Source organism: Aptenodytes forsteri, unplaced genomic scaffold (assembly GCF_000699145.1).
Source record: "Aptenodytes forsteri isolate BGI_AS27 unplaced genomic scaffold, ASM69914v1 Scaffold136, whole genome shotgun sequence".
Classification (NCBI taxonomy): Eukaryota; Metazoa; Chordata; class Aves; order Sphenisciformes; family Spheniscidae; genus Aptenodytes; species Aptenodytes forsteri.
This window is the reverse complement of record NW_008796111.1, coordinates 3,231,206-3,243,974: the sequence shown is the minus strand read 5'-3', so window position 1 is coordinate 3,243,974 and position 12,769 is coordinate 3,231,206. Positions and strand designations below refer to the sequence as shown.

The 12,769-nt window shown below is 45.2% G+C and overlaps 1 protein-coding gene across 1 annotated transcript; it reads left to right on the top strand.

Annotated features, from left to right (window-relative positions):
• Positions 1-2,183: 2,183 nt before the first annotated feature.
• Positions 2,184-8,030, top strand: GBGT1 (globoside alpha-1,3-N-acetylgalactosaminyltransferase 1). The gene is made up of 5 exons (XM_019474069.1): positions 2,184-2,248; positions 3,579-3,629; positions 3,728-3,763; positions 5,848-5,982; positions 6,430-8,030. Exons 2-5 carry the CDS (start codon positions 3,583-3,585, stop codon positions 7,112-7,114), a joined length of 903 nt encoding a protein of 300 aa, XP_019329614.1. The 5' UTR covers positions 2,184-2,248; positions 3,579-3,582; the 3' UTR covers positions 7,115-8,030.
• The last annotated feature ends 4,739 nt before the right edge of the window (positions 8,031-12,769 follow it).

The window sequence follows — 12,769 nt, the reverse complement described above, 5'->3', positions numbered from 1 at the left end:
CACCCCCTCCCCCCCCCCCCCAGGCTCCAGTCACATGCTAGAAAGTGCTTTCCTCTAACTCGAGACTGCATTACAGTCCCTACGGCAGCAGCCTGGAAAGCTTGCTTTGCAGAAGAGCGCTTTATGTGGACACAGAGGATGCTGAGGAGGCAGAAGTGAGCTTGCACACACAGGAGTCTTATCCGCAGTACCGTAATTCTGTATTCACTAAAGGTAATAATGAATGTAGCCTATAACAATTCACGTGCTTGTAACAAGCCCCTTTGGAGGCCACATGCAAAGGCTTTGTGTGTTTGTCCCGTGGTTCACACTGTGGGAACCTTTACTTCCCTATGAAGAGAAAAAGGATTAATTTGAGCTTTTAAGGTAAGACAGCTGAGCTAGGGGAATTTGATTTTTATGGCTGTTGAAAAGGGAGTGATTTCTTTGACTTACAGAGAAATATCGTTACCCAGTATGCATTATTATTGTCATGTAATGTTTCTTTGCTTGTATTGGACCTCAGTTTACCTTTCTCCTACGTGTGCCTTTGGAGGGAGCTGTCTCTGGCAGTTACTCTTCTGTGAAAGATGGAGTTTATGAGCTAAAATGGTAGCTCTGCCTATTACCTGATACGATTGGTTTTGGTGAGTTTATTAAATTGCAAAGGGTGTGTGCTTTAGATGAATAAATGGAATCTACAGAAACTAGAATCAAATCAGAAAGGCTCCCCACGCACATGTAACTGTGATTAGATCTCACTGAAATGGAGAGGTTTCTCGAACAGTTTACAGGAACTGCCTCAGTGACTAAGTGGTCTGGCTCTTACAGTCTGGTTCCTTCTGTGTTCCTGATTTCAGAAAGACTGAATTAAAATGAAACTGCTTGGAGAGCCTCATGCTTCCATAATAAAATAATCAATTTCTCTCATAGTGAGATACTTATAGCCAATTTCCCTTGCTTTTTTGTTCTTTGCAGATTGAAAGCTGCTGAGAGTAAGAAGTTGCCCTTCCTTCTTCTAGTCTAGAAGACATAATTTCCAGAAAAGCATTGGGATCTCTTGTCTGTCTGTCTGTTGTTACTGCGTTTATCTGGTAAGCATTTGCTGGCAAGCTTGGTCATGTTTAAAACATCCTGTCTATATCTGTACTGTGGTAAAAAGCGTAGTAGCAGAAAAATCTAGGCAGTGCATTTCATGGAAAGTCCCTGTTAGAGCTGTAAGAAAGAACAGTAATTCGTACAATAGATAAAGTAACATTAGTAGAGGGAGAAGCCTCTGAAGGGAGAGAGAAAAAAAGACCAATTGTGTCTAAATTAGGCTGCTAACACCGTATCTGACTCTCAAACAAATGTTCGAGTACAGAATATTCCAGTTACGTTTCAGTTCAGGCCTTAAAAGAGATGATTATCTGTCTCCTCAAACAGTCCAAACTCACTCCAGTGTAACTAGGGATAGCTTTGTAGCTATCAAACATTGTTGCTCTCAAACATTGAGAATGTAGCTTTGAGTATATTGACTACTGAGTATGCCTTACAGATTCTCTTGAGCAAACTCATACATTGTTTGAAAGGAATCTGAGATCAGGCATTTCTATTAAGTATTAAATTATTCATTAGTAAATTATTCTTAATTATACTGTATTTCCGATGTTGCAATTTGCTCTTATTTCACATTGTGGGCGGTTGCATTTCACTAGTAGTTAAGTGATTGTATATAAAAATCTAAATAGTGATCAAAACTGAAGGGAGAAAAGAGTCTATGCAGCCTATTTGTCTGCTACGCAAATTAAAGGACGCACACACAGCATTTAAAGTTCCAGGAAGTGTCAGTATGTCACATCAGTGTATATTGCATATTTATCCATTTTGAGCACTGCCTTATGTGTCTCCATGTGTGTACGCTTTTCAAAAACATGTAGAGCTACATTTTGCAGACCACTTCGTGTAAATAAAAATACTTAGACCTGATGTTACAAGCTGGATGCTTCTGGATTCGTTTTGTCCCGAGCTTCCCATTTATGCCTTAGCAGCAGTATATTACATTAAAATATCAATACACTGGATCCTACACTGATTAGTAAAGTAGACAAGCAGTTAGCTAGAGTTACTTCTCCAAATCTGTGCCAGATTCTGAGAAGATCTTGGAAAATTCTAGGAAGATATCTTTCAACATCGCCTATCTTAAAATGTTTCTTTGCTATCTCAGGATTACAGCTGGGAATGGAAAAGTGCACTACCTCCCGTATTACCTTCCTTGCCCGGAAATCTTGTAAGTATCCCATTTTGTATGTAATTCATAACACAGATCATTGTTACAGGAGCTGTACTTCACTGACAGTATAAGTAGTTATTAACAAGTAGTCACTTGTTCTTTATTTTATGAATCTATAATTAGTCACTCTCTTAAACCAAAATGGTAATAATGCAACCTTTTCTGCTTTAGTCTGCTTGCCCTTCAGGACAGCGCTGTATTTGTACAGCATGAGTGAGGCCTTGTTTGTTGTGGGTCACAGAGACCATGACTCACAGGTTAACATTGTCTTTATTTATCAGGGTGTAATCACACACGTGCACATGTACACACAGGATCTCACTGGGCTTTGAGATGTGGATTAAGTATCCCAGCTCGCTAGATGGAGAAACATAAGTCAGAGAGGTGAAATGACCAGTCGCATAAGGAGTTCTGGCAGAGTTAGGAATAACCCCCCAGTCTCCTAATCATGTTCCTCTTCTTCACTCTACGATCTGTGCTTTCCACTCGCTTTACGAATGTATTTGTGTTATGGCAGCACTTGAGTCATGGACCAGAAGCCTGCTCTGAACAAAATGAAAGGGTAGCTGCTTCTCCAGAAACCTTACAGTTTAAGGGGTCAGCTTCGTTGTGTGATGCAAACTAATGTATGGTTAACTGAGTTAGCCAGGGTCCTAAAAGCTATCTCAAAGCTGCATAAAAGAGAATTTACACTGTGGAGGAGCAGGGTACATGGCCTAAGTGACTTCACTGCCATAGCGGACCATAGCTGTAACATGACAAGCCACGGCTTTTCCCACCCTTTATCATGACCTACTGATCTTGTAAAAACAAAACAAAAAAATGCAAGTGGAAAAGATTATCTCTTATAGAGGCATCTCTGATTATTTCAAGCCATTAAAAAACATTGTGTCTAGTAAGATGCTTATTTCTCTGAATGCTGTTTAAAGTGTGATATATTTCAGGTAGTTCAGCCCTCCAGGTGAACAGGAACAGTTATGCAGGGAATGGAGCACATACAGGATGAGTACTGGCAGTCCCCAACAAGCATGTGCTTCCCTAGATTTTGATCCCTAAACTCTGATTTACCCACAGGCTCGGAGAGCTGCCAGTATCTCTCTGTCCCTGTTCTGTTGTGTGTTCTGTTTCAAAACTGTTACTTGTCTGGCAGCCCTGGAAGGTGCTTACAGGCAATGTCTAACTCTCGGTACCAGGCAGAGCAGGGTGCACAGCACCTGGAGCGAGGACTTGGACAGCTGTCAGTACAGCAGCAGGTCCTGAAGCTGAACCTGGTTCTTGTTTTAGGAAAAGCATTACAATCCCTTTCTTTTCCCACCCCATCATGCAGCTCCATGAAACTCCAATATACAGAAGAGAAGCTAATCCAGCTTTTCCCCCAGTAAGTACTGACTTTTTATTTCCTGACCTTTAAACTGCCGTTCCTCTCTTCCGGGCATATTCATGTATTATTCAGTGGGTATTTCTTCCTTTTTACAGATTATTTTATCAGCAGCCGAGAGTGCTGGCTCCAAAGTAAGTTTCTTTGTTTGAACTTTGTTGTTTGTTTCTGCTGACTTTGGTTTGGGTGCTCTGTGGCACTCACAGTTTCAAAGTCCTGGTACACACTGAACAGTACCTTGTTCCAAGAGAAGTCTAACCATATGGGTATGTCTACAGCTGTCTATGCTGCTATAAGATTGAGTTTAGTCACTGTATACTTGCTAACACACCTACTGTAAACTCCCAATTAATACATTAGCGCACACACACAGCCTGTCTACACGGTTGCTGCCAGGAGCTCTTTTTGAGACGGGAGATATGTAATAGCTGGAAGACAATGAGAAATACCTTCTGGAATGGTGTTGTAGCTGTAACCAGCTGTGGGAGAGCTTTGAATCCATTTCAGGGCAAAATCAAGCAAGTGCCTTGTATTACCTTCAGCAATGGTTTCAGCTAACCTGCTGGATCTTATGCTGGAACAAATCGCAGGCACTCACACAGCCAAGTCTCTATGAGAAGCAGTCAAACCAGTGAGTTTAAACAGACATGGAAGGTTTCAGGCAGCAGCAGCTAAGAAGTGACTTAGGCAAATGCTCCTTGTCAGCTCGTGTTTGTTACCAGTCTCCTTCGGTCCAGCTCCTATGACCTGACTCTTATCTCTAGAAGTTCACCTTCAACAGCCACCACTCTTTTGCATGTTAATAAACACACCCTGTTGGTACATACCTTCCCCCCCACCCCCCATTATTTCAACAGGACATGCTAGGACTGAATATTTCTCTCTTCCGTACTAGAATAAATTAATGTGCAAAATCAGCTAGTATATACTGGACTAAATGAGGAGAGAATCACGTAGCTTTTAGTGCTCTATGTCTTCTGAAGGGAGTTCACTAGCACACACTGAGAGGATGCATACCGTGGAAATGAGTCATTAGGAAACCCAGTGCAGCCCTTTAAAATGAAATTTAAAAGCGCCCTGCTTAGAGAAACAAACTTGCAGATTTTCTTCTCTTTCTCTCTCCCCTCCCTTCCAAAAAAGGATAATTAACCCAGAAAGAGAACAGTTAGTACGTTTTCTACAAACCAAATTCTTCTTCCTGAATAATTTAATCTTTTAATCATATGCATTACTATAGGAGGGAGTGAAATTGTTATTCTTGTATCCACTCAGACTGAAAGTATTAGATCTGGGTTGAAAGTGTACTGCTGCCTCAGCCATCAAACTGTTCCCCACAGGTCCCTTGGTTTGGTTTTTGTGCTATTATTGCCTTGGGAGCATGTCAGATGGGAGACTGCTTCAGCCTCCAAGTGTGGCCCTTGCTGTGCATGACAAATTTCATTAGCAGAGTGCTACAGATCATGGTCTGGGGCGAATGTGAGTGGGCTAGGGTAAATCACACATCATAAATGACATCTTGTTTTAAAATCAAAAAGGTAAGAAAGAAACCCTGAAAACAAAGAAGAAAGTTGAAATAGCATTGCATAGCTGTAATAGGGCATAATCAGACTCTGCTGCGTGTATGTTCAATATTTCCACTACCCACACAGGAGATTAAGGATTTTCTATAACTTTGTTACACATTTGAATGCTGGCTCACATACAGAATTTTAAATTATATCTGAATGTGTTAAAGCTATATATAAATACTGGAAAAATAAACTGTCATGCCGCAAGCTGTGTTTTAATAGCACAGCAATGGGGTATATTTTAATAGTAATTTTCACATTATTACTTGTGTTTTAATCTGTATGTAGCAATCTGCATCAGACTGATAGCAAATATGCATAGCTTCTCATTCTGCGAGTTCAGTGGTCATTAAACTCTCCTCAGCAGAAAAGTCCTATGAGCTTAAATGAGATTTTAGTAGATCCTTGGGTTTTTGCCAATTTGTTAAACAGTGCTTAATTTCATCGCAGGAACTGAAATATCCATGCTTGGTAACCTTAAATAAGAGGGCAGGGAAAAAGATCTGAAGATAATACCATCCATAATGAGTTAATGCTGATACACACACTCTTCTTCTAGCTGCCTCTTTAGTGTTTCTTTCCCATTTACTGGCCTTGAAACCAAAAGGAACAGTTGCATTTCATTAACATCCCCTTTTCTTTTCCTTCAGGCGTCAGGATGTGCTGACAGTCACACCGTGGCTGGCCCCCATCGTCTGGGAAGGAACCTTCAATTCTGAGATCCTAGACAGTGCCTACAGGCCACTGAATCTCACCATAGGGGTGACAGCCTTTGCCATTGGAAAGTAAGTGAACCCCTCAGTGGGCACAATTCTTGGGTTGATGTACTTCCTCTGTGGAAAGATCATTTTGGCTTTTCTTGTCCTCAGCAGAGCTGAAATCTGTCCCAATCTGTAGTAAACTTTTATGCCCATGTATTGTGTCCATAATCACACAAGCCTACAAGGTAACAGACTCGGCACCCAAGGTACCTAAAGCATGGTCAGTATTTTTGAAGAACTAGCATGTGCCTTGGGAATTAGAACTGTAGATAGGTGGTTGGTTGGTTGGTCAAAGCAGGGATAATCCACTTGTTCCTTGTCCTCCACTATACTTTACCTATTGCATGTGTAGTGTATGCATCCTTGCAGCAATAGCTAGTCAACACTCTTCATCCCTTGTCTTCTTCCATTCATAATCCACCATGCAACCCCTTGTCTCTGCTGTGCTATTCATGTTTTGTGTCTGCACAGATACACGAGGTTTGTGGGCCACTTCCTGGAGTCAGCAGAGAAACATTTCATGAAAGGCTATCGGGTGAACTATTATATCTTCACTGACAACCCTGAGACGATTCCTGATGTCCAGCTGCAACCAGGACGAAGGTTTGTCATTGTCCCCATCAAGAAATACCCCAGCTGGCAAGAGATCTCCATGCGCAGGATGGAGGCCATAAATAAGCACATAGCAGAGACGAGCCATCAGGAGGTGGACTACCTCTTCTGCCTGGACATTGACATGGTGTTCTACAATGCCTGGGGGCCCGAGACCCTGGGTGATATAGTAGCAGCCATACACCCTGGCTATTTCAATGTCCCTCGAAGCCAATTCCCTTATGAGAGGAGGAGCTTTTCAGCAGCCTACATCCCTGATGGAGAAGGGGACTTCTACTACGGAGGAGCCGTGTTTGGAGGGCTGGTCAAGAAAGTTTATGAGTTCACCAAGACTTGCCACATGACCATCCTGATGGACAAAGCCAATGGGATCATGGCAGCCTGGCAGGAAGAAAGTCATCTCAACAGGCATTTCCTCTCCCACAAACCCTCCAAGGTGCTTTCTCCAGAGTATTTATGGGATGACAGGAAGCCAAAGCCCCCTGAAATTCACCTCATACGTTTTTCCACAGTAGATAAGAATTACAAAGAGGTACGAGATTGACCATCTGATCCCTGCAGAGATGTCCTCCACACAGTCTAGCCCACTGAATATTAGCTCCCACAGAACATGCCCCACCATGAATTTTTGTTCCCAGTGTGAACAAACTGAGAAAAGAACATGTGGATAGTTTCTCTGGAGAACAGGAGTCTTAATGCATTTCAGAAGCAGCAGCCAAAGTGCAGGTGAGAATGAAAAGGTTTCTACGTTCCTAATCTTTGTAAATACAAGCATCCCACTCGAGGCTGCAGCACACAAAAAGGCATTCAAAAGGCCAGTTATCAAATGCAAGGCTGTCCTTATAGCAAGGCTGCAAATGCCTTTGCCTGAGTGTTTTCCTGAGGCCTAGCAGAAACTTAGCAAGATCAAAATGGTATTGGACGTTCCTGTGGAGCAGAAGACCTAGAGTTTTAGTAAAGACCTTTTCAGTTAAAAAAAAGAATTTTGCAGGGCAATAAATTTTCCTGCATTGTGATTTAAACTCACACCCTTTGTCAGGATCAGGAGGAAACTTGTGCTCAGGGCAAGTTACTCCTGATTAGTGTGCAGCAGGATTTCTTGGACCTTCTCAGCAGAGAGCTGGTGACAGCCATTGCCAGTAAGAACCCTGGTCTGACAGGACAAGTAGTGTGAATTCACATAGCAGTTGTCTTCCAAATTCCAATCTGTGTTTTGGAGACTTGAATTTAGACAGAACTGGCACAGCTCAGACCCAGACTGAACTTCTTTGGGTTTATTTCAATCACAGATGTGCTCTGAACCTTTTCCCTGGTTCACATGTCTCTGTAGATCATGTAATCTTTTCCAACACAGAAAATCTGGTATTGAGAGGTTCATGTTCCTATCCATTGCTTCAGTCCTTTCCAACTTTTCTAAGCTCTGTGAAATAAATTGGCTAGAAGCTGCTGGCATTGACAGTAAGAGCTGATGAATTTCCAGCAAACAGGGTGATTTCATTTTATAATGAAATGCTCTAGTGAATCCGAGAGTTCAGTCTAGAGCTGGAAGTAGGCTGGGGTTAACATTTGCTTTGCGTGAATGTGATGAGAAGCTGAACCAGGCGTTTTGCAGCCTTTACAGCCTGACGGCTCACTCGGGTGAACAGGCCGGGGGGGTGTGTGTGTGTCCAAACACAGGGGAACAGCCATGGCTTGCCAACGACAACTGCATAATTGTCACCTGAGGTCACAGCATGGAGGTTCCTGTGCCACCTCCCTTGCCGCAGCACGTCTGCCATAAACATCTCCGTTACGTCCCGAGGCATGCTACCAAGGGGCTGTGCAAGTCTGCGCCATGCTCATTTAATGTGACCAGGGAGAGAGTCTACGGGGAGCAGCAGAGAATGGCAGTGCTGTACAGCACGGAGAGGAGAAGCAGGGGTGAAAGGGCTAAGCTGACTGTTTCTAAGGGAACAGTTAAAAAAGAAAAGAAAAAAGGCTCATTTGGCAGAGGGAGAGAAAATGAGGAAGAGGTGCCTGACTGTTCTTGCTTCTCTTCACATGAGAAAATTGCTGAAGTATTCAAAGCTTTAGGGCCCCACCACTGATTGCAGATGACTTAACGAGCCATTTCAGTCCTGTGTGAGCAGGCTGAAAATGGCACTTGCCAGTGTCATTGTAGGTATTTCGTCTTCCAGAAGACTTAATTAGAAAAGCTTTCATGGTACCCATAATATAGATAAGGTACACAAAATACCTCCAGCCCAAAACCCCTAGTGGCAGCTGGGTCTGTAGATTCATGCTTTATCCAGCAAAGCGTCTACCCTATTATATTTTTTCCAGACTGTTCTTAGTGCTGTGGTGCTGGAGGAAGACACCCCTCTAACAACTAAACCAGAACTGAACCTCCTGTGAAGATGTCTATGTCTGGTAACCGGGCACATCATCTAAGCCAAGAGGGTGAAGAAAGATCCTTATCCAAATATTTCCAAAAAGATATAGTCCCACCAAACCCAGGATTAATGCTGTATATTTCTTATTTGTAAAACAGTTATGTCCAAAGGCCATGACAGAAACTGGGGTCTCATTATGCCAGTTGCTGTACATATGCATATGGATTCTTCTACAAGCCAGAAGGAACTGTCCAGTCTGATCTGCGCAGGGGACTCCCCATAATTTTATCTCCTGATGTCAGTATCAAGCTCACAATACATAGCTGGGCTGTGCTAGATCTCTTAGAAAAGCATTCAGATCCAATAAAAACATGAAGTGATATAGCAGCCACAAGTCCATAGATCAGCTGTGCCAATGGCTAATTCCCCTTACGCCTTAATTCTGCTCTAAACCGGTCTGTGTTTGCAGCCTGTATTTGCAGCCATTGGGCTTCAATCTGCCGTACTAAATTACTTGAATTCCTGTGCAGATATTCATAGCCTATACTAAATCCACCACGAGAGGAAGTTCTCCAGCAGAAATGATGTGTGATAGAGGGTGGTCTATGTTTCTGGGGTACCTGTTCTGAAAAACTTTTGTGAAAGGCTTGGTCTCCGGCTTTGCTTCCTAGCCACCTTTTGGCTGAATCCAAGGCCCTGTGATTGACACGGTAATAGCCTGATTTGTGCAGTGCCAAACATGTTTGTCTTCCTGGCAGGCCCGCAGCTTCTCCCCAGGGGAAGGTCTTGTGTCACATGTTATGTGACACAGTTCTGCTCGACAGGGCTGTGATTTGAAGCCGTACCTAGAAACTCCCTACGTCTCCAGGGAGCAGAAGAATGTGACTGCAGAAACACACTCCCCAGTGCAGTGTGGGAAATGCTCCCTGAATCAGCTCATGCCCTCCTCTAATTAATGAAAGCCTGGACTTCTGTTGTCATCTCCTGCTGATTAATCCCCTTCCCCCAACACCAGCAGCAAGCTTTCCTTCTCTCATTTGGATTGTGCAGCCTGAGGCTTGTCGGCAGCGTGGGAGCTTCACAAGGACCTACTTTCTGATCTGAATTCCCCACCAACATCCATTGCTCAGTGGGGAAACTGAGGCACACGGTAGCAAGGCAGCAGACTGGTACTCTTGCATGTGAGGTCTTCCTCCATTCGCCACAGGGGACAATGCTGTCTCACGTGTCCTTGTGCCAAGGGAATTTGGACTTGGAAACACGCACGCAGTACTGCATGAAAAGTGAATCACCGCATGTAAATAAATCATCAGCTGGTTTACACTGCCTGAGGGTCTGATCATGCTTTCAAGGTATTTCTGACTCAAGCCCTGTTTGTCCTTAACCAAGCCTCAGATCAGTAGCTTGTTGCCTTCCCAAGGGCCCCTTGTTCCATCCGTCCCTTTCTGCTCGGCTGGAACAGACTCATCATTCATTGTCCATCTAATTTAAGAACCCATCTGACAGGCTTTTTCTTTCCTTGCCCCGGCTGGTGACTTGCCTGGTGCATTCATCCCTAAAGGGAACACTTCTCTGGGTGGCAAGAAACAGAAACTTCCAGCACTGAATATGATCCTAGGTGGGGCCAGACCGTGATCCTCTCGTTCTCCCCACTGATAGGACAAGAATCATTTCCGCTAAGCCAGACTTGCACCCTTTTTCGTTCCTTTTTGGATTTCCCTTAAGCCTCCCACAGGTGGTGTCACCAGACATTATTGACCAGAAGTGTCATTTTGAACCACTTTGACAAGCAGCAATAGTTATGAAAGGACTGGCCTAGTCAAACCTTCTCTGTGCGACATCTGTGGCTGGGGGGCATGGAAATGAAATGGTCTTTGAGCAGACACAGATGAGGAAGGATAAGAACATCAGTTATACATTCCCTACACAAAACCAGCTCGAGGAATAGCCATGTGCATCTGGCCAGCTTAATGCAGCAAAAGCAGCACGGTGGTGGAAAGGAGCTGGAAGGCTGTGAGCCCCCTGCCAGAACAGCCGGTTTTACGCTCCTACCCTTTGTCTGACCTGTTTAGCCTGTGGCTTTTCAAGGAAGGGACTGTCTCTTGTTCTGTGTCCGCACAGGAGCTAGTCTTGGTCGCTCGCTAGCGAATGTGAGATACACAGAGTGAGTTCCTTTCTTGGCAGGGATTTGCTCTAATCTCAAAGGGCAGCTCCAGGCACCAGAGTTACTATTTTCTCCCCCCTGCTCTGCTTCACCTCGCTGCCCCAGCAAGTCCCCGTGGGATCCCCAGGGGTGAGACATGCAGAGAGCGACAGCTGCTCTCCAGGTGGAGTGACAGTGACATGATGGGTGCTTTCAGGGACAGCAGGAACTGGAGAAGGCATTTACAGGAGTGGGTTGCACTTTACTCGCGCTAAATCCCCAATCCTGCAGTTCTGCTCCACACGTAGGTCCACACGATCAAATAATTGAGGAAAGCATTGCTAGCAAAACGCATCTTGGAAGTGACTTGTAAGTGTCTGCCTACCCACCCGACTCCCTCCTTTCTCTAACCGTAAGAGTAATGCTGTACTGACTTGACTTTTCTTGGGCTATATTTAGATTAAATATAGATCCACCAAATGTCGCTGTTTCATGTAAAACTAATATAAAGCCATATGAATAGAAAGGCAGTTTTAACCAGAAATCTCTGCTGCTTGTATGCCCACCTCATCCCCCCTGCCCCCCTGCTGAACCCGTAGCTAATTTAAAGCAAGTCAGATGAGTACAAATTACTTTTTAAAAGTGCTTCATTCTGGGGGTTTTTTTTGTAGTGAGTTTTGCCAGCAGCAAATTACATGGTTATAGACCTTTTGAAGTATGTATTTTTCCCACTGTTCAGCGCTGACACTGTTACTATAATTAGAACGATGTTGCTCTGTAGCAGCATCTAGTGCCAGAGCGGGAGGCCTGGCAGCACCTTCTCCTTTCCTGGCTACGCTCCGATCCAGAGCTGCTGGTTCTGCTGGCCTGGGGCCACGGGGGAGCGGGTCAGGTGTGATGGGCTCTGTGCCTTGTCACTAACTCCGCTGCCACCCTGGCAAAGTTGGTTCTTCCCGCTCGGCGGCTCCTGGGGCAGGGGGCTGTTAGATGCGGTGGCACTCGTGTGGGTGCCGGGTGTGCGTGTTGGTCCCCAGGAGTGCGGCGGCCGGCTCTGCACCCCCGAGGAGGAGCATTGCACCGGCTGGGTGCACTAGGCCATGGAGAGTGACGCAGCCTTCTCTCAGCTGCTGCTTCTCTTGACATCACTCTGCAATGGCACATGTCATCGGCCTCATAAATATAAACTACGGGTACTGGAGCCGTTCACATGCAGCCTCTCTGTTTCCAGGGCAACCCCGCTTGCTCAGCCTCCGCTGCCTCACCAGCTCACGCTCCAGCACACCGACTGTGCACCGAAACCTCCCGCAGCTTTTTCCCCGGGGTCCTTCCGTGCCCTCGTTTCGGGTGTTGGGTTGAGCAGGGATGAGGCAGCTGGGGGTGGATGTTTGTGCGCTGGTGGCACAGTCCCGATGCGGCAGGCTGCCGGGTTCGCCTCGTTAGAGGTGTCTTGCTGGGGAGAGCTTGGCAGCAGCGCACGCAGGGGGATCTCGCCCAGCAAATGACCCCTTTCTCTGCCCTGAAGCTCTTCTCCTATTTATAGCTTGCGCAGCAGCGCTGTGCCAAAACCCTCCAAACCGCCGCGCGCTCCCTGGCGAGGCCCGCAAGGTGCTTTCCCACGGGTCCTGCTCCCCCCGCGGCACCCACAGCACCCACCTCCTCGGGGTGGGGTGGGGGCAACCGCACA

What these genes read in the sequence shown, in the direction of transcription:
- GBGT1 (XM_019474069.1), top strand. Translation starts at nt 3,583, where the DNA reads ATGAAACTCCAATATACAGAAGAGAAGCTAATCCAGCTTTTCCCCCA. An exon ending in CCGAGAGTGCTGGCTCCAAA is followed by an intron (nt 3,764 to 5,847) that starts GTAAGTTTCTTT and finishes CTTTTCCTTCAG; the next exon opens with GCGTCAGGATGTGCTGACAG. An exon ending in ACAGCCTTTGCCATTGGAAA is followed by an intron (nt 5,983 to 6,429) that starts GTAAGTGAACCC and finishes GTGTCTGCACAG; the next exon opens with ATACACGAGGTTTGTGGGCC.